This window comes from Sturnira hondurensis, unplaced genomic scaffold (assembly GCF_014824575.4).
Source record: "Sturnira hondurensis isolate 20B ecotype Veracruz unplaced genomic scaffold, ASM1482457v3 Scaffold0004136, whole genome shotgun sequence".
NCBI classification, from domain to species: Eukaryota; Metazoa; Chordata; class Mammalia; order Chiroptera; family Phyllostomidae; genus Sturnira; species Sturnira hondurensis.
The window spans coordinates 26,133,911-26,155,511 of record NW_028076767.1 but is presented as its reverse complement, the minus strand read 5'-3'; the positions used below and the strand labels follow the sequence as shown (position 1 = coordinate 26,155,511).

Genomic DNA, 21,601 nt, shown 5'->3' with positions numbered 1-21,601 from the left:
GTCATGTTTTTGAAGGGTCACTCTAGCCACCATTTTGAGAATAGAGTATTGAGAGTAAGAGTGGAAGCAGGGAGACCAGCTAGGAGGCTATTTGCATAAACTAATTAAAAGATGACTGGACTTGGGCCAGGGTGGTAGCTATGGAGATGATAGCGGTCCGATTCTGGATGTCTACTGAAATTAGAACCACATGAGGATCCATGGTGGAGAGGCAAATATGTAAGGGCAAAAGCCAGGTCTTCTGCATTTTTATCTAAAGTATATCTCGACTTCCCGTCAAGATGGCGGCATAGACAGACATGGCTCAGCTCTTTGCACAACCACATCAAAATTACAAGTAAAATATAGAACAAACATCACTCAGCCATCAGATATCAAACTGAATGGAAATCTGACAACTACGGAGTTAAAAAATCACATCCTTCCAGATTGGCAGGAGAGGCGCAATCAAGGAACAGGCAGGTCTCACACTGCTGTGTGGTGGATAAAGTTTGGGAAGGATATTGGGATCAAGAAGTCTCAGTCCCACACCAAGCACCCCCAGCCCAGGGTTCCAGTGCCAGGAAGATAATTGCCCCCAACTTCTGGCTGCAAAAACCAGCAAGGATTAAGTCAGTAGTAGAAACTACTAGAGCCCCAATTAGTTCCTCTTAAAGAACCCACACATGGACTCGCCCACTCAGCTTCACTTCCTCTGAGCTCCAGCACTGGGCTACCAGCTCAAAAGGCAGCAGTGGCATACTGGGGAAAAACTGAAGTATCTGGCATTGAGGCAAGCAGAGGCCATTGTCCATTTTTCTAAACCCTCCCCCACAGAGTCAGGAAACTAGAGCCATATGTGAGAGTCCATCAACCTGGCTAACACTTGGGTTTGACTCTGCTAAACCCAACTTACAGGGCCACCCAAGCTGCTTTTCTATACAAATGGCTAGTTTTGGCTCATGCTTCACAACTTCCTAAATCCTCTCAAACAAGCAACAGCTGCCTTCAGTGAGCCCTAGACCCAATACTAGCAGCCGCCAGCTGAGATTCACAGCTTGACTTCTCCTGCAAATCTCCAAGTCCAGCACAACTAGCAGCCATTTCAAATTGCTTTATAGCTCAGGCAGGGTGTCCTGGGAAAAACACAGGTGGGGGCTGACCTTGGCCTGCACCTCCCAGGAAACCCCAGACCAGTGCACCCAGACAGCTACAGACCACTTCACATCACCACCACCCCGCCCCTACACAGCTGATCCTCCACTGAGGATGGAGGTTGGTGGTCAGTTGCCACAGCCAATTCTTGCAGCTGACTAGCCTGGGTAAATCCCTCCTATTGATCTTCCAACAGCAACCAAGGCTCAACTACAAGAGGAGGGTGTACTTAGCCCATACAAAAGGCACACCTCAAGTACCCAGCTTGGGTGATAGGGGAGGCTATGCCATTGGACCCTACAGGACACCTACTACAGTAGACCACACTATCAAAACACAGAGTCAAAGCAGCCCTACCCAATACATAGAAACAAACACAGGCAGGCTGCCAAAATGAGGAGACAAAGAAACATGGCCCAAATGAAAGAATAGATCAAAACTCCAGAAGAAGAACTAAATGAAATGGAGATGAGTGATCTATCAGATGTAGAGTTCAAAACACTGGTTATAAGATGCTCAAGAAACTTAATGAGGACCTCAATAGCATAAAAAAAGATCCACTGCGAAATGAAGATTACACTTTTGAAGTAAGAACAATTTACAGGAAGACAACAGTACAGTGAATGAAACTGAAAATCATATCAATGATATGGAGCATAAGGAAGAAAAAACAACCAATCAGAGCAACAAGGAGAAAGAAGAATCCAAAAAAAAATGAGGATAGTATAAGCAGCCTCTGGGAAAACTTTAAGAGGTCCAACATTCCCATCATAGGGCTGCATTCAGGAAAAGAGAAAAGGCAAGAAATTGGACATCTATTTGAAAAATAATGAAAGAAAACTTTCTTAATTTAGTGAAGGAAATAGACATGCAAGTCTAGGAAGCACAGAGAGTCCCAAACAAGATGGAAGCAAAGAGGCCAACTCTAAGACACATCATAATTAAAAGTCCAAAGGTTAAAGATAAAGAGAGAATCTTAGAAGCAGCAAGAGAAAAGCAATTAGTTACCTACAGGGGAGTTCCCATAAGACTGTCAGCTGATTTCTCAAAAGAAACTTGGCAGGCTAGAAGGGATTGTCAAGAAATATTCAGTCATGAAAAGTGGGGACCTATAGCTAATATTGCTCTACTCAGCAGAGCTATCTTTTAGAATCAAAGGGCACATAAAGAGCTTCCCAGACAAGAAAATAACTAAAGAAGTTCATCATCACCAAACCATTATTATATGAAATGCCAAAGGGACTATTTAAGAAAAAGAAGAAAATCAAAACTGTGAACAATAAAATGGCAAAAATATACATCTATCAACAATTGAATCTGAAAGCCAAACTAAGCAAACAAGAAGAACAGAGAGAATCATGGATACAGAGAGCATTTTGATGGTTGCCAGACCGGAGAGGAGAGGGGATTAAGAAGTACAGATAGTTACAGAACAGCCATGGAGACATAAAGTTCAATATAGGAATGGAGTAGCCAAAGAACTTCTGTGTGCGGCCCACGGACATGAACACGGTGGGGAGATTGCCTGAGGGAGTGGAGGGTGCTTTGTGGAGGGGGGAAAAGAGAGAAAAATCAGGACAACCGTAATAGCATAATCAGTAAAATATAATTAAAATAGAAAACATAAAATTTACCTCAACCCAAGGACAAGCTCAGTTACACCTAGATAAACTTCTTGTAAACATCGAAAACAGGAACTGACGCTCTAGCCATCCTCAGATGGTTGTTGGTTTCCCCTTCCAGGTTTCTTTAGCTTTCACTTGAAAGTAAGTAAAACTTAATTTGAACTCTTCAGTTGAATTGTTATTGTTCCTTTACGCAATGTGTATTTCTTTCTCTAAGTGTCTACTTAAAACCCACTTTTGTGAAATGTATCAGGTGCAATTCAATCACGAGAGAAGGGCCAAATGGAAAACAAGACCAATCGCTGTTGTCTAATTTGATGACACTGTGATAGCAACGGGGGGCCGCGATTGTGTTGGCTCCCGCCACCGTTCATAGGGCACTTACTGCATGGAAAGCACTTACATACATCATCTCGCTCAGTCCTCACACTGTCCTGAGAGCGCCCTCTTCTCAGAATCCTTCCCAGGCCGAGTTCCTTGCCCCACCCTCATCTCTCTGGATTGTGGTGAACAGCTAGTATCTGTCTTCCCCGTCTGAGTTCTGAGCCCCNGTGTATTTCTTTCTCTAAATGTCTACTTAAAATCCACTTTTGTGAAATTTATCAGGTGCAATTCAATCACGAGAGAAGAGCCAAATGGAAAACAAGACCAATCGCTGTTGTCTAATTTGATGACACTGTGATAGCAACGGGGGGCCGCCATTGTGTTGGCTCCCGCCACTGTTCATAGGGCACTTACTGCATGGAAAGCACTTACATACATCATCTCGCTCAGTCCTCACACTGTCCTGAGAGCGCCCTCTTCTCAGAATCCTTCCCAGGCCGAGTTCCTTGCCCCACCCTCATCTCTCTGGATTGTGGTGAACAGCTAGTATCTGTCTTCCCCGTCTGAGTTCTGAGCCCCTGGTGCCAGAGGCCAAGTTACACTCAAATTTGCACCTGCTCCACTGTAATCACTCAATAAATATCTGATGAATAAATAAGTACATGAAAGACCAAGACCGGGGGCAGGAGGTCACACAGCTAGTCAGAGGCCAAGCAAAGAAACACATGTAGTCTCTGACTAAATTAAATTGCAAATGTGTACCTCTCCCCACTTCCTGGCCTCTTCGAAGGGCTACTGTGACTAGGCAAATAGTGAAAAAAAAAAACAGGAATTCCCAGAGCCTTGGAATAAAGGTTGGGTAACTAAGACATACCATTGTAAATCTCAGCTCCATAGTTGCCCGTGACCTTTAGTGTGGGGCATGTAATTGCAAAGCTAGGTTCTGTGGAGGATTACAAAGCTGACACTTGATTCTTAGCCCTCTTGTACAGTAATGCCAAAGTTTTATCATAGCATTTTGTATTAAAATGCGTGTGCGGTCGAATGCGACAGCACAGGCTTTTGAAGGGAGAAAGAACATACAAGATTTGTCAGTTCCTTTCCTTCTCCTCTACAAGGGATTTATTGAGATGCAATTTGCATACCATAAAGTTCACCTATTGTAAGTGTGCAATTCAATAATTTTTTTATGTTTTATAATGTTCATCTATTTTGGAAGAAACTCTCCCACAATTTTTATTTGGTTAAAAAAAAGTGTTTTCATGTTTCTGCACACTAGAGGCACAGGGCATTGTTCGAGCTTCAGAATGCCCCTCCTACACGGTGTGGAAGCACAGCCTCGTGTCTCTCCAGGTCTGTCCAGGATGGTTGGATTTTATCCACATTCTTAATGTTTTTATTGTGGGTTCTTTTATGGTTGTCCCGATTTCAATTCAGTAATGTTCAGAAAAGCTCCAGGGTTGTGCTGCCCTCCCCACAAGTCCACAATTCCACTTGGGAACATTTCCATCACACCCGAAAACGCGCTGTGCCCAAATGCCATCGGTGCCTTCTCCGACCCCCCGGTCCCAGCCAGTCACTGATCTGATCTTGCCTCTAGGAAATTGCCTTTTTTGGACATTTCATCTGAGTGAAATCATACAACAGACAGTCTTTGGTGTCTGGATTCTCTCATTTAGCATTATGTTATTGAGCTTCATCCAGGTTGTGGGTTGTATCAATACGTTGTTTCTTTTACCGCTGAATAATATTTCATTACGTGAATATGCAACATACTGTTCATTTGTTCACCAGTTAATGGACTGATAGACTATTTTAATGTTTTAATATTGTGAATGATGCTGCTACTAATGTGTATACAAGCTCTTGTGTGGACATACTTTTCCATTTCTCCTGGGTAGAAATCTGGAAATGCAATGGCTGGGTGAGAGGTAGCTTTGTGATTACCTTTTTAAGGAACCACTAGACTGTTTTCCAGAGTGGCTGAACCATTTCGCACCCCCAACAGCCTTCCAGCATTCCCACACCCTCGTCAGCACTTGCTATTGACTGTCTTTTTCCTGCCAGCCGTTCTCATGGGTATGTGCGGTAGTTTCTCATTGTGGTTTTAATTTACACTTCCCTAATGGCTAGTGAGGTCGACCATCTTTGCATGAGTTTATTAGTCACTTGTATTTTATCTTTAGAAATATCTAGTCAAATCTTTTAACTGGGTGTTTGTCTTGTTATTACTGAGCTGTAATTATGTATATTGAATGTGAGTCTTACACATACATATGATTTGCAAATATTTTCTCTCCATGCCTAGCTTGTCTTTTTATTTGCTTAATAGTGTATTTTGAGGCCCAATTTTTTTAAAAAAGAAGTCTAACGACATCCAATTTATATGTCTTTCTCCCATTTATGGCTTGTGGTTTGGGGTTGCATCTACTTGGCCCTTTTTAAAATCAAAGATCATGAAGATTTTCTCCTAGAAGTTTTATAGTTTTAGCTCTTGCATTTAGGACCGTGATCCTAAATGTTTTGTTATGGTATGATCTGTTAGTGCTTATGGAGTATAAATTTAAATTTATATGTCTTCATGTGAGTATTTAATTACCTCAGCCTCATTTACTTAAAAGATTGTTCTTTTACCATGAAATTGTCTTAGCATCATGTCACGAATCAATCAATCATAAATATAGTGGTTTATTTCTGGACTCTCAATTCCCTTTCATTGATCTATAAGTTTATTCTGTACCTATCAACTGTATTGACTTTTGTAAATTATATCAGGAACTGTGAGCCTTCCAACTTTGTAATTATTTAAAATTTTTTTCTCTTATGGATCCTTGCATTTCCATATTCAGTTTAGTGTCAGCTTGTTAGTTTTTATACAAAGTGTCTTGGGATTCTGGTAGAGATTGCCTTCAATCTATAGATACATTTGTTGAAAATTTCCCTCTTTATAATATTGACTATTCCAAACTATAAACATAGAACATGCCTCCATTTATTTAGATCTTCTTCAATTTTTCTCAGCAATATTTTGAACTTTTCAGTATTTTCATTCTTTTGTTTAAATTTATTTCTAAGTATTTTTTATATTACTGGGAATGAAATCGCTTACTCTCATTTTCAGATCGCTCTTTGCTAATGGTAGACGTGTCATTGAATTTTGTAGATTGACCTTGTGTCCTGTGACCTTGGTGAAGTTGCAAGTGTGGTGTGTAGAGACAATAAAGTATTATTCAGACTTAAAAAAGAAGGAAATTCTCTCAGTGATGACAACATGGGTGGATGAATCGGAAGGGTATTATAATCAGTGAAATAAGTCAGACACAGAAAAACAACGACTGCATGATCTCACTTACATGTGGAGTCTAAATTAGTCACATTCGTAAGAGCCGAGGGTAGAGGGGTGCATGTCCGGGGCTAGAGGGTAGAGGAGATGGGGAGGTAGGTGCTGGACCCGGGGCTAAGCAGGATGTCCGTACAGGGGGGAGTACAGCCAATAGCTGACTGGTGCTGGGAGACCCGTTGAGATGAGATTAAGTCTGGGGTACAGGTTGTACAGCTCCCGTTAGGATCACACGGAGGCTGGAACTTTGCCTGAAACCCCATCCTTACTTGGCTCCCTCCCCTCATCTCTCCCATACCCCCTTCCTGGTTTCTTCAGGGTCCCCTTCCCTACCAACCCATCGTTTGCATTGAAACCTTGGTGTAGGGTCTGTTTCTGGAAGCACTTGAACTAAAACAAGTCTATTTCTGGGCAAACATGAGCCCCAGTGTGCCCTTCTGGAGTCAAGGGGCCTTCAGCTTCGAGCTGCAGTGTATTCTCTGTCATCAGATGTCCACATTCTGATGTACATCAGATGTACACAGCCTCTGGCTGGAGACATCTTCCCTAAATACAGAAAGGGACACAGGGTGTGTTGGTGATGGATGGATGGCTCTGGTAGGTCGCTGGTGTCTCTCAGACAAGTAGGCGTCATCATCTAAACCATCAGTTTGAGACTCCGAGGAAGCATGGTAGCCAGCAGCAGGGCTCTCTGAAGCCTGCAGAGGAACTCCTGCCAGCTTTGCTCTTAACAGTGTGGGAGGCAACTATCCTGTAGGAGTTGGGGCGGGTCTTGTGATTTGGGACCGGAGTAGAGTGTTCTTGCCTCAGGTGACACCGAGAGTAAAGGATGGAAGTTGCTGGCAAGGCTGGGTCTGAGAAGCTGGGGAGAAGAGGGCCGGGGGTCAGTCACTGCAGCAAAGAGGATGAGTAGTGGACATCAGAAGTGATCTGCAGCAAGGCCACCAAAACCAGGGAGGTGACAGGAGGTTCAAACTCTCCTTGCCTTATGCGTTGTGGTGGGGCTGCAGTATAACTTTCAGGGACCGGTAAGGTAAGCTCATCACATTAAGTTACACAGAAAATACGGTCATAAATGCCTGTCTTCTCATTGGGAAAAAGAGAGAAGGTGTCACCGGAGAGAAAGTGTGTGAGTAAATAAATGTTCCATGTTGTGAGGTGAGCGTTTGAAGTTATTCTTCTCTCATACTATCAGGAGTTTTCTAGCACAGGAAAAAAAATCTTGTTATTTACAAATAGCCCTAAATAGTTTATTGCAATCCCTTTTTTTGTACTAAAGTAGGACTTTGGGGACGTACGCTCATTTAGATACAATTTTATCATTACCAGCAAGGTGAAAAGAGCTTAAATAAATATATTTTCAAGACAATGGGGATGAGACAAAGTTACCACAATAAACAAAAATGATATGCACCTTCTTTTTCTTCCCAGACTGCTTCCTAAAGGGTAAGCATCGGGGTGAGGAAACTTACACAATTACATTTGCCGTTTCTTCTCTTCTCCTTAATCAGACTCCTGAGAGGCGGACTGGGCGCCAGGCTCACAGTGTCCCTAATGCCGGGGTGGGGCCTTTAGCTTCTGTCATCCAAATAGTGGAGAGCCTGTGAAAGTGTTTGGAGAGGGTCAGCGCTATATGATTAGGAAGATCGATGGATTGACTAGTTAGCTGATCAGTTAAGTTCAAAGCGAAGAGATCAGCTGCGTCAGGGTAAGAGGTGGGGAAGGGCCCATCCTCCGCATTATAAGTGGGAGGAGGAAAAGGTGGGGTAGCAGGTGCAGACTGATGATGTCAGTGAACAGGGCTTGTCGATTAGAGGTGCAGAGTGAGATCCAAGGAAGTAGGAATCGAGAATGAGCCTCACATGCAAGATCTGGCCACTTGATGGACAGCACTACCCTTCCTAAGGAAGAAATAAATGTAGGAGGAGCAGGCAGGTTTGCAGGGGTTGGGACCAAGTGCCATTTAGGACACATCCGTTGTGAACTGGCTTTGGGAGGTAGATTTCTTCAAAGCAGCAGTTTGTAAGTCTGAAGCCCAGGCGGGAGGTTTAGCTGTCGATAATGACTAACCAGTCCATCCCTCCAGGTAGCGTTCATTTGCCTCTTCTCTGTCCTGTCCAGTGTTTATCAGCTGGTCGTCAAGGAGGAGAGGCTGCAGAAGTCACGGCGGGCAGCCGACATCATTGAGTGCTTTTCGGTGCCTGTGAGCTACAGGAACGCCTCCAACCTCGACTCTCTGCACTACTTTGCCGCTGAGCTGAAGCCCGCCAACCTGCCCGTCACTCAGCCCTTCACAGTGGGCGACAACAAGACATACAATGGCTACTGGAACCCTCCTCTTTCCCCTCTGAAAAGCTACAGTATCTACTTCCAAGCACTCAGCAAAGCCAATGGCGTAAGTATAGCCACGTGGAGGCCATTGCTTGTCTTGTTTGCGTTTTCTCAGGCAAGAAGGCAGGGTGGTTTTAGGGCAGACGTTGACGAACAACGTCCATGAACTCAATCCAGCCCCATACCTTCATTTTGTCAAATAAGCTGTTTAATTTTTTTTAAGTTTTTCTTTTATTAATGAGAGAGAGAAGGAAGGAGGGAGGGAGGGAGGGAGGGAGGGAGGGAGGAAGGAAGGAAGGAAGGAAGGAAGGAAGGAAGGAAGGAAGGAAGGAAGGAATTCGTTGTTCCACTTATTTATTTATTCCTTGGTTGCTTCTTGAATGTGTGCCCTGACTGGGAATCAAACCCACAACCTTGGTGTATTGAGACTCTAACCAACTGAGCTGCCTGGCCAGGGCTATTTTGGTTTTACTACAGCAATACTTTTTCATTTATATAGTCTCATGACTGTTTTGATGCTTCAACAGTACAGCTGAGTAGTTGCCACAGACTCTATGCCCCATGAAGCCTAAAATATTTACCATTTGAACCTTTGCAGAAAAATTTTGCAGATCTCTGTATTAGAGGATTAAAAAATGCTGTTTTACTTGGATAAATTATGTGGCCTGAATCTTAATTTCCTCGTCTATAAAATACCTATTAATCTGATATCTATGAATGTACTAAGCATATTTTAGTTAATTAGTGAACACTGGCTGCTTTATGATGACCGTTAGTCACATTAGAAAATATTTTTTCTCCCAAAGACAAGGTAACCTCTTTTTTGGTATCGAGTATTTCATCAGTCAAAATATGTGTTTTATGTGGTTTCTGTGCCTTGCTCTATTGGTCCTTAGGGACCAACAGAACCAGTGAAGTCACCTTCCCAGGTGGTGTTCCTTCAATTACAGAAGGTCTTTTGTAGCATCTTCTCCCCCTCTTCACAAACACACCCATCTGGTCTTAGTGTCTGCAAGCTAAGTGTCTTTGGTTCCTCTTGTGACACAAGTCTCTCTCTCCCACTTGCAATGCTTTTGTGGACATAGCCCATGTTAACATATTTCATTCAGCACACGCATGGTGAACCACTGATGTACACTAGACCCCACAGTTCACATTAAGGTTACGTTGTACGCGCCCTTATGGAAACGCACGGGAGTGGAGAGTGTGCCACGCTCCACAGCGTAGCCGGAGAAGCGAGAGGATCCTGGGAGGAGGGAAAGCTGAGACAAAAGCAAGCTGCAGTGAAGTGTGTGCACCGTGTCCTGTGCAGGCTCTGGTGGAAAACAGAGGGTTTAGTCTTTCAGTGGCACTCATTACCTTGTGAGAAACCTGGTTTGAGGAACCAATTAACATTTAAAATGTCCACAGGCCCATTTAAATTCCACCTTGGTATTTCAGCTCTGCATTTATTACTGGTTCAGGCAACACTCCTCACGGAGACGGTAATGTTACGAAGAGAAGCAGCCAGACTGCCTCCCACCTGTCCATCGGTCTTCCCTCTGCATAAAACACTGGCTTGCTGAGGAGGAAGACGGGAGGGTGGGCAGGAGCCTCTCAGGGCCCATCTTGCTCCTGATTCTCCGCATCTTGTACCAGCCAGGCTCTGGCTCAGCCTGGCTCTGGCAAGGTGTGGCTTTCTTTGCTCTTAGAGACACAGCACGAGGTGCTCGCTGAGAAGAGGGCGGTAGCTGTCTGTACTCAGTTCACACTTTGTTACGTTCCTATGAAGATTCCCCTAAAAGTCCAGCAAGAGACCAAGTCTACAGAACCCAAAAACCTGACAAGTGGACTTCAAGTGAAACGTCACTGGCCTTGGGCAGGAGAGCAGGCCAGGCAAGGAGGACTTCTGGGGGGTCAACTCCCCAAGCATCCCACAAGAGACCCCTTTCTCAAGACATTTTTTATCCCATTGGGAATAAAGCTGTCCCAGTCTGAAGCTACTGCATCGAGGAAACAGTGTCTGTTACTACATTCAGGATGAGCAAGGCCTGCCCATTCATAAGCAGTAGTTGCTTCTGCTTTCAAGCCCACACTGTATGGCCTCCCATTTTGGATCTGACATTCGCAGGACTGAGGCACAAGCCAGAGTGGACCTGGAAGGATCCAACGGCCAGTCATCCTCAGGGTAGAGCTGGCCTCGCGAGAACAGAGAGGAAGAGCTGTGGGGGCTGTTGCATTCTCAGAGCCTTGTATTTTTCTGGTGAGAGAAAGACTACAGCCTGCTTCAAGTTACTGCATGTGGTATTCCGTTTTCCTGAACGGGGCTGGGAGAAAGGGTCGTGGGGGAAGAAAAGCTGTTCTCAGCGTGACAGATCTCTGCCTGGCCCCTCTCAGATTTCTTCACGTGGAAAAGCAAGCGCACAGCGCAGCTAAGCCTGGGGGATCTTTGAGGGAAAATGTTATAACCCACTAATTCCTTACCAGCCAAGTTGTTGTTCTTGTGCAAATACATCAGAAAGACAGTTTCAGGATCCTCAGACTCCCACGTGCCCGGCTTCTAATAAATCTTTCAAAGAGCAATTGGCTGAGCCATGAATCAAAGTGGAGAAAATAAGAATAAAGAAATATGGGGTAAAATGACCCACAGTGAATGTAGAAACTGATTATGCGTGGCATTAATGCTAAGTGCTTGCCCTAAATATGTTCCAAAAGAGAAGGTAAATATAAATAATTACTTAAAGAGAGGGTGTATAGTGTAAAAAAAATTAACAATTGTGATCTAGGTCTATAATTCACCATTGTGTCAATAAAAACTGAGAAAAAGAGGATTTTATGAGTCTAAATAACAATCTGCTGATTTTCTCACTTTAGACAGGATGGAATAAATACTACTATTTTGTTTTTGATACTGAGAATTTTTAAGTGCAGTTTTTAAACATAAAAGCAGCCTTCTAAACTATCATTTAAAAGCCAAGGGGGAACAACCTACAAAGAAAAGGGGGAGAAACAAAGGAAACTATAAGTAAATATAAAAATTAGCAACTATAAGTCACAACAAAAGACAAAAGCACCATACACTTTTTAAGTGGTGCTTCTCTTCCCTTATAAAAAGGGAAAACTCTATCTTGGGTGGAGTAAAAACCAGAATTCAGCAAATCCATGTCACTGGAAGATTAAAAACAAAGGACGAAACTAAGTTGTTAAGCTAAAACAAGGTACAGGGGAGAGTAACAGACACTTGTTGCAAGACAGTCGTGGGCCAGGTTGAATAACTGACTCTCAGTCAATCTCGTTACTCCCAAGTTCCCCTGCACGTTTCGGCCAGAGCTGAGTAAGAGAATGCTGGGTCCAGATATCTTTAGGCTGTGGGGATGCAGGATTCGCTTTCGCTCAGCAGAGTGGTTAACGCGTTCCATCCATCCAATCACACCGCCTGCTCACAAAACCCCAGTAACTGACTGTAAGTAAGCCGTTAGGAGAGTTGGACATTGTTAGTTAGTTAAGTAAACATCTAGCAAGCACATAATGTATGTTTTAAAAAATGTGTACTTCTGCCCTGGCTGGTGTAGCTCAGTGGATTGAGCACGGGCCTGGGAACCACACAATCGCGGTTTGATTCCCAGTCAGGGCACATGCCTGGGTTGCAGGCCAGTTCCCAGCAGGGGACTCACAAGAGGCAACCATACATTGATGTTTCTCTCCTTCTCTCCTTCCCTTCCCCTCTATAGATAAATAAATAAATAAATGTAAAAAAAAAAAATGTGTACTTCTTCTAAGTGCTGGGAGGAAGGCAGTAAGCCAAACATAGAACTCCCTGTCCCCAGAGCATTCATACTCTAGTAGGGGAGAGACTGAAATTAAATACATACATACATGCATACATACGTACATACATATATAAGGGAAATGATATGATAAAATAATTGGTCATTAGGTTTAAGAGTGTGTGGAGGTCCCTCATTAAGTGTTGACTGCTATTGGGATGAGGTGAGGACATTTTGTGAACTCCACAGCGACCTGTGTGAACGTGGAGTGTTTTAGATCCGGCTGCGTGGACGCCGAGGGGGAGTTGGAGGACCGTGCACATCAAGAGGCATGGCGCTCAGAGTCCTCGCAGACGTTTTCACAAGGTGTGAGCTGTTCACAGGCTCTAGCGTTGGGAATTTGATTCGATCAGTATTATCACGTTTACCCAGGCCTGCTTGCTTTTTAAAAATGTTTAAAGTATTACTGTTTCTCTGTTGAAGTTGTCCCCATTTTTCCCCTTAGCCCTCCTCCACCTACCCCTCCCCGTCTCCCATAGTCCGTTCCCACACTGTTGTCCATGTCCATGGGTCATTCATACATGTTTTTGTGACTAATCCTTTTCCTTCTTCCCACCACTATCCCCCTCCCCCCTTCCTCTGACAGCCGTCGGTCTGTTCCACGTTTCCTTGTCTCTGGTCCTATCTTGCTCATTGGTTTATTGTATTCATTAAATTCCTCTTATAAGTAAGATTATATGGTGTTTGTCATTGGCTTATTTCACTTAGCATAACAGTCTCTAGTTCTAGCCATGATGTTGCAAAGGGTAGGAGCTTCTTTTTTCTTTCTTTCTGCTGCATAGTATTCCATTGTGTGAATGTACCACATTTCAAATGAGTGAATTTGATCCACTCATTTACTGATGGGTTCTTAAGCTGTTCCCAGTACTTGGCCATTGTAAATAGCACTGCTATGAACATAGGGTGCATAGATACTTTTGAATTTTTGATTCGGGATTTTTAGGGTATATTCCAAGCAGTGAAATTGCTGGGTCAAAAGGCAGTTCCACTTTAATTTTTTTTGAGGAAACTCCACACTGTTTTCCACAGTGGCTATACCACTCTGTATTCCCACTAACAGTGCACTAGGTTTCCCTTTGTGAAAGGGAAAAGGTGAAAAGGTGAAAAGGATGTGAAAAGGTGCTGTCTCTTATCGCTGAGACAGCACCTGTTGTTTGTTGATTGATTGATGTTGTTTGTTATTAATTATCACCATTCTGACAGATTTGAGGTGATGTCTCATTGGGGTTTTAATTTGCATCTCTCTGATGGCTAGTGATGTTGGGAAAACATATTTGCCAATGATACACCAGACAAGGGTTTAATCTCCAAAATATGTAAAGAACTCTTATGAATGAACAGCAGGAAGACAAACGATCCCAGTTAAAAAACGGGTGATGGACCTGAACAGACATTTCTCCCAGGAGGGCATACAGATGGCCCATAGACATATGAGAAGATGCTCAGCACCGTGAATGCTTTCGTAATAAATACAACAGCGGTTCTGGCTGTTGGGGCACTGTCCTGGATGCTGAGTTTGAAGTGCCTTTCTTGTGACTCGGGCCATAGTGTAACCATTTGTTTTGAATAGCTCCTACAACTGTCTCACGGGTAGCATTTGTATCATTTTAGAGTTGGATACATTTTGAAGTGTCATCTACAGTACACTGGAAGCCAACGAGATTATCTCCAATGAAGCATTCTTGGCAGGTCGTTCCATAGCCTAGGCTTGCCCGCTGCAGTTCTCTGGAGAGAAAGAGAGTTGATTTTGGCGGGGAGCAGGCCAATCATCAGTACTTCCTTCCTTCTGGAAAGCCACATTCTGTCTCCTTAACTTTGTCCTCTTGAGCACTTGTGTTGATTTGAACAAATCAACTCTGTCCCTTGAAGAAAATAGGAAAGTACGAACTGTCATCTCTGGCCAGGCAAGGCATTTCTCATTGATATTTAACATGCAGTTACTTCGGCTGCTCGCGTAGCACCATGTCTCTGTCTCTTTCATCTGGGTGTTCTGTTCTCTCCTAGACAGACTGCTTGGTCCCCACGCCCTCCTCAAAAAGAAATGCCCCAAATCTAGCATTGGACTTCAGCTATAGTTACGACAGCTACACTTCAACTGCCCTTCTTCTCTTGATCCTTTTTTTCTAGGACATTATTTCCCAAACATTCCCAGATACTTTTCTCACTTCAAGACCTTCACATAAGTTGTCATTTTACGTGAATCTCTCTTGTATTACTCTCTGCAGAATTAATACCTTCTTATTTTTCAGACCTCATCATTTTTTTTTGCATGTTCTTTTTTTATATTTTGTTGTTCATGCTATTACACTTGTTTCAATTATTACCCCCTACGGCCCAGCCTGCCCCCAACTTCCATAGTCAATCCCCACCCCATTGTCCATGTCCTTGGGGCCTTCCTTATGTTCCTTGGCTAATCCCTTTGCCTTCTTTCAAACATATCCCATCCTCTGGGCACACCCCACCCATGTTACATATCTAAGATTCATCTGCACGAGTATTCACTTGCATATTAATGACTCGTTTTTTTGTATCACTGGGTATGGTTTAAGTTGCATTTGTTTTTGTACAGTGCATGCCTGTCTCTTTAGACTGAGCTCTGGCAGGCAGGAACTTTGTTTTGTTTGCTGCCGTATTTTCCATACTGAACAAAATATGTACTGTGTGGTAGATACTTGATAACCATGTTATGAATGAATGAATGAGGTTACGAACTGTCATTGTCTCTGAGTCTTGGGTCTCTCACTTATAAACTGAACAGTGATACTTACTTTACACACTTGCTTTGAGAGTTATTTGAGAAAAGTATCTCAAATACTAAAAGGCACCAAAGAAGTGTGAGTAACGTCTGAATTTCCATTCAGCATAGTATGAGAGAGATGGTTTTGGACTATTTCCACCGTAGACAGACGAGGCCTACAAGACTTTCTTTCAATGACAGTAGTAAAACTTTCCCCCAGCTGTCTCATTTCCAAAGCTCCCGTCTCCCGGACAGCCTCAATTTCCTCCAAATCCTCCAAATGGTACCCAGAGCAACTGTCTCCATCGTAAACAGTGGGCGGGTGCAGTGCTGCGTTGTTTCTTTCCCACTCTTCACAGAATGAGGTCTGCTGAATCTACTGTTCTCTGCTTCCCACCCCCGTTAGCCATGATTGTGAAGTTGAAAGGACCGTCATGAACGGTTGAATGCAAAACAAGTGTGGCAAATTCATGCACACATCTATCAGGAGCCACCTCTTCTGGGGCAGTGTGGTTGGGCAAGCTCTGTTTATACAGAGAGCGCTCTTTCCTTGCTGTATTCTTCGTATCAAGTGGGACGCATCGCACCTGGTTGTTGCCTCTGCCACATGGGGAGCTAAATAAGCCAAGTGGGAAGGAGAAGGGGGATCGTTCTCTTTCTCTCACAGCCTCTTCCAGTTCCTCAATTCAGTCGCCTCCGGAGAGCAGTTGGAAGCTGGATGCTAGTTTGAATAGGTTATCCTGTTTGTGGTGAATTCACGTTATAAGAGTTGAGAAAATCTAGGTAGAGCTGGGTTAGGGAAAAAAAAATCTGTGTCTGTGAGTGAATCGAAAGAAACTGTATTTAGTTGTGTTCAAGACCTGTTAAAAGGATATCTACACATGGGTTTTCTGTGGCATGGTGAGATGGAAAGAACTGAGACGTGGACGTCAAACAGACGTGGCTTTGAGTCACAGCTGTTACTAACTACGTGAACTTAAGCTGGTTACTGAACACCTCAGGATGTATAACGGGATTAATGACCTACCTCCCCAATGTGGGGGAGGTTAAATGAGGCAGTGCGTTTAAGGCATCTGTCACGATTACTGTATTGTACTCTTTTCCCTTTCACTGGGCAGGGTGGGGGGAATCGGAGCATCCTCACCGGGCCACATCCCCGTTTGTCCAGCGGACTCCAGCTGGAAGCACACACCTTCCTAACTCCCTGAGCCATGTCAACAGCCGTTGACCGTCTTGACTCACCCAGGACCCTGTTGCTTTATCACCCCACCATAGGCTTTCTTCTTCTAGCTTTAACTTTTTGTACATGGTTTAAAGCCTGACACTGTGTCTGTTGAATCTTTTTAACATCATTGATCTTGTCTTTGGGGTATGCTCTTGCCCCTCAAGTCCCATTTTCTTATCCTTGTTTCAATGTCGTGACCGTGCTCATGTCACATGGGAAAAAGCTCNCTGTATTGTACTCTTTTCCCTTTCACTGGGGGGGGGGGGGGGGAGAGACATAATGGGNGGGGGGGCGGAATCGGAGCATCCTCACCGGGCACATCCCTGTTTGTCCAGCGGACTCCAGCTGGAAGCACACACCTTCCTAACTCCCTGAGCCATGTCAACAGCCGTTGACCATCTTGACTCACCCAGGACCCTGTTGCTTTATCACCCCACCATAGGCTTTCTTCTTCTAGCTTTAACTTTTTGTACATGGTTTAAAGCCTGACACTGTGTCTGTTGAATCTTTTTAACATCATTGATCTTGTCTTTGGGGTATGCTCTTGCCCCTCAAGTCCCATTTTCTTATCCTTGTTTCAATGTCGTGACCGTGCTCATGTCACATGGGAAAAAGCTCAAGTGAACGATGGACCGAGGAGACATGGGGGACCCAAGGTCAAGTGGGGGAGAGCTGCGACCACACAGGCTATCTCACGGCTTGGGTCGTAGATGCTTCATCAGGGAGTTTATGAGAGTGCTCCCACAGCAGGTAGGAGAAAGTCAGTTATGCCGCATGGAGTCTCCGTGCATTACCAGTAAAGTGTTTCTCACTCCTTCTACGTGTCCAGAGTGAGTCAGCAGAAGGACTGTGCTTATCGCTGTCACTCAGGAACTCAGGCCGATGGAAGGTCCGTTCTGACCCATGCGTTTGCGATCACCAAGGCAGAGCAAGAGATATGTGACAAGTAGGTGCTGGTTCCCAAAAATTCCCACGTAAAATGGTGCATAGCACTTGCACATTCTACTGGCCAAGTTTAGTCATGTGGCCATGCTGAACTTCGAGAGAAATGAGGCAGTGCATTCCAGCTGTGTGCCTACAGAGACCATGGGGATATGGGAGAACATCCTAATGACCACCACACTCCCCCATTATGCCCTAAGCTCGCCCTTCAAGATCTCATAACACCCAGACCCCGTCTTGAAGCACCTGTATAGTTCCTGTCAGAGGTCCTGAGAACTTTCTATTGTCAAGTGCCTGCTGTATCCCAGACGCTAAGCAAGGTGCTTTCACCTGTGCTGCTTCCTGATTGGTCTCCCAGGCCAATGACTCTGCTTGAATCAGTGGCCCGATGGACTCCCAGAAACCCCCTGGGATCGCATGGAGCCTTGGTTACTCCATGCCGAGGGAGGACGTTCAGTAACAGCTTTCTCTCTTTACCTCCGTGGAGATGCGGCAAAGGAATGTCCCCTGCTCCCTGTGCTATGGTTCCGCCTTGAAAGACAGTGGTTGGGAGGCTGTGGGAAACCTCAGAGCTCTCCCACCCATGAGCGGCAGAGCCACGGTAACAGAAAACTGTAAACCCAAGCCTTGCACGTATCCTTTTTCCAACTTGTTGCCATAGTCCTGTTAGGAACAGATTCCAGGGGCGGTTTATTAGTTCTGTAGCAGCCCTGGGGAAGTGGGGAAGAAGGTGGAAACGGACATTTGGAATCCAGGGTCATCATCACAACCTTTCTATAGCCACTTCCGAAAGCCTTGTCCTGGTGGTGAAGGCCCCGTCCCAGTGTTTGTCTGTCGGCAGAGCCTACATCCTGTGCCCTATCACCTGCCTAGGACTGCCCTTTAGTCCTCTGTGGATTCTGTCTCTGGGGACCACCCAGCCCCTCCAGGCCTCCGTCCTACCATTTGAGACTTACCACCTGGTCTGGAAAGCTCTGAACTTCTGTTGCAGCCCTGTTGGGTCTCAGACTTCTCTTTCCAGGTGAGCGAGAAATTCCCCGAGTGTCGTCTTGTACAAATGCCAAGATGATCTCTCCCAGGTTGCTCATTTATTTTTCTGCTCACATACAGTTCCCACAGATTTTTTATTGTCACGGTATGAGACCTGAGAGGCCAAGAACATTTTCCTTGCAATGCAAATATACTTTCAACTCATTTGGAGCAGCAAATGAAGGTTACACAAATGTTGACAGCTGATCGTCCTGTCAGCCTGGGTCTTGAGGCATCAGTGTTTCAGGCTCTGTCCCAAAAACGTTCACGGAAATGGCAGCCTACCATTTCTGATGCAGAGTTTTCATCTCCATCACGCCCCTTCCAAACTGAGGGTCTCCATGAGGTTCAGCCCAATTGGTCCCTCTGAATTTGGAAACTGGACCCACGGGTTTAAGTTCCGGCTCTGCCTTTTTTCTGCTATGTGAACTGAATACTGGCCTGATAAACTCCAGTTTCCCCATCAGTCATATGGGGATGAGATGTCCTCCCATGATCCCTGGGGTCTTGGAGGGGAGTAAAGACTAGGAACAGGTGCTCTCTGCTTATTCCCAAGCACTTTTCAAACGAAGGTATTCTGAACATAAATATGCGTGTGTGCAAATTCAGCATATGTGTATATATACACACACACACATATACATACATACACATAAATATTCCAGCATGTGCCTCTAGGCATGTATCTATATGTACCTGTATATGTGAATGTGTACCTATTCATACTCAGTCCAAATAAAATTTTAAATTACCTCAGGAATCTTAATGGGAGAAAGGCTATCATTGCGCCACAGCCCTAGTATAAGTAGTTGATGAAATAGAACCTTATCTACTCCTCTCGAGCTTCCTGTAAGCCAAGGCAAAAAGAGGCAGAGGCAAATAGCAGGTTGGCATAGCTTCTCTCGCTGGATGGAAAAAGCTTGCATATACTTCATGAGAGATCCTAGAAGAGGAATTTATCATACACAAATATGATATATATTTGTACCAAATATATAAGTACACACACACATAAGGGGCTCTGAAGAGAAACCAGTCGGTATCATAATATCTCGTTTGCTCCAACAACCCTAGTCTCTTCTCCATCAATGTTGTGCTACAATATTAAACTGGAATTAAAACAGAGCCACTTACACTCAAATCTCTTGTTTCTTATGCTATCTAATGGCCTTAATGCTATTAATTAATGCCATTAAACAAGACTAACGGGTCTCCTGTTTTGTCCCCTGCATTTTTAGTGGGTGTGCTCACGACGGGGTCTTTCCTGTGGCACAGATCAGCACCCACACTCTGTGTGACCTTACGCCAGTGAGTCTGACTCTTAGGTGTCCTATAAAAATGTTGGCAAATATTAAAGGAGAGGATGCGTGGAAAAAATGCTTCTCGTGGTGCTCGGTGGGGAATAAACACTGTCAGCCATCGCTGAGAGAATATCACAGGTGGTATATATGGGGCGGAGTTGGAGGTGCACGAAGGAAAGAACAAGCAAGGTCTGTGGGCGCACGGAGATATTTAACCCATCCATCAGATTTGGATTGACCGCGGTGCAGGAGGAGGAAGCTCAGGGAGAAGAAACAAAATCTGAAAGATCCAGCGTGTTCGGAGATACCAGCTGACAGCCTGGATCCCCTGAGGAGAGAAGATTTCACAGGGAGGTTGGGAATGTCATACTTCTAGAGAGAAAAGTGGCGACGTGAGACAGCCCTTCTGCAGGCCCTTCCCAGGGGTGGAAACTTGGTCAAGGTCCCCCTTTTACATTGTAGCCCCCAACTCAGTTTATCAGGATGCAGAGTTGAGAGGAGAGACTGATGGAAATCGTGGGCGATGATCTTTTTAAATCAGCTCTTCCCACCAAAAACACCCCTGAGTCCTTCCCATCTCAGATGTGTGGGTTGGCCAAGACACTTCACCTTCTACAGCCAGTTGTCACCAAGTTCTACTGGTTCTGCTCTAAACTTCTCTCCAGTCCATGTATTTTTCCCATCCCCCGGGCCACCATCCCAGTGCTAAACATCAGTCTCTTCCCTGGGAAACCCCGACTGCCTCTTCATTGGTCTTGCCAAACCCGTTCTTACTGGTCTCAAACCCATTCTTCAAGAAGTGTACACTGATGTTATACGTATCTTCATCTAACAGACAGGCGAGCACTGCTCCGAGAGGCCGCAATTTACTGGAACGCATTCCAGAAGCAAGAGAATGGGCTGGGTTGGAACCCGAGGGTGTAAAAATGCTGCCAGAAGGTCCTGTGCAGTCAGCACCGTGCTTCCTGCTGTCAGAACCCGCCCCGCCCCCGCCCCCGCCCCGCCCCGCCCCGCAAGTGGAACCTGGCTTGGCGGAAACCAGCAGGAGTCCCTAGGAGACCCCCACGCCCCCATACATCACATCTCTCTCTCTCCAGACGTCATCAGCCTCCATCTCCCCCTTAATTTTCCAACACCTGCTGGCCCCACCATCAACGTCAACCAATAATGAGGAGCTGTCCTAATAGCAATTATCATAATAAATTGGCCTTTGATTACATCTGTCACCTGAGAATTTCAAAAATTTTACAAACATCCATTAGTAATTACAGCTCCAAGGATCGCTCCCACGGAGCAGGGGTGATTAAGGTCAGGTGTGAGGGGTGCAGGGAGACCCGCAGGGCCGCTCTGGCTGAGGCTGGTTGAGACCTGGAGGTCGCCAGTGCCCCGTGCAGGTCTGAGCCTCTCCCCACCAGCTTCAGAAGAACCACACTTCTGACATCCCAATTAGCGGATGATTTGTGCAACCGTTCTGGTGCCTCAGACGCCTGGTGCTGTGGGATGATGGCAAGCCTAAAATGTCGTTTTGAAAGGGAGCTTATAGATTGTGCAGTTTCCTTCTGTTGGCAGAAAAAGCATCTCCAGTCCAGAGTGGGGACGTGCTGCCCCAGGCGATGGTGATGGTGATGAGGATGACAACAACGCTGATACAATCCCACAGTCATTTATTAAGGGCTTGTTCTGAGTCAGTGGGGGGGAAACACAGATACATAACATATAGTTCCTGCTCTCGGGGAGCCCAGAGTCCAGCGGAAAAGACAGCTATGAAAGCAAATAAGTTCAATGAAGTGGAACGGGAATCACACTG

At 44.9% G+C, this 21,601-nt stretch overlaps 1 protein-coding gene across 11 annotated transcripts in view; it reads left to right on the top strand.

Annotated features, from left to right (window-relative positions):
• The window catches only part of PTPRT (protein tyrosine phosphatase receptor type T), a 945,487-nt gene that overhangs the window by 739,032 nt on the left and 184,854 nt on the right, over window positions 1-21,601 (top strand). For all 11 annotated transcript variants that reach the window (XM_037044094.1, XM_037044090.1, XM_037044092.1 and 8 more), the window contains one exon: window positions 8,545-8,818. In XM_037044094.1, coding sequence (XP_036899989.1) covers window positions 8,545-8,818 — 274 coding nt within the window. The remainder of the gene's footprint in view (window positions 1-8,544; window positions 8,819-21,601) is intronic.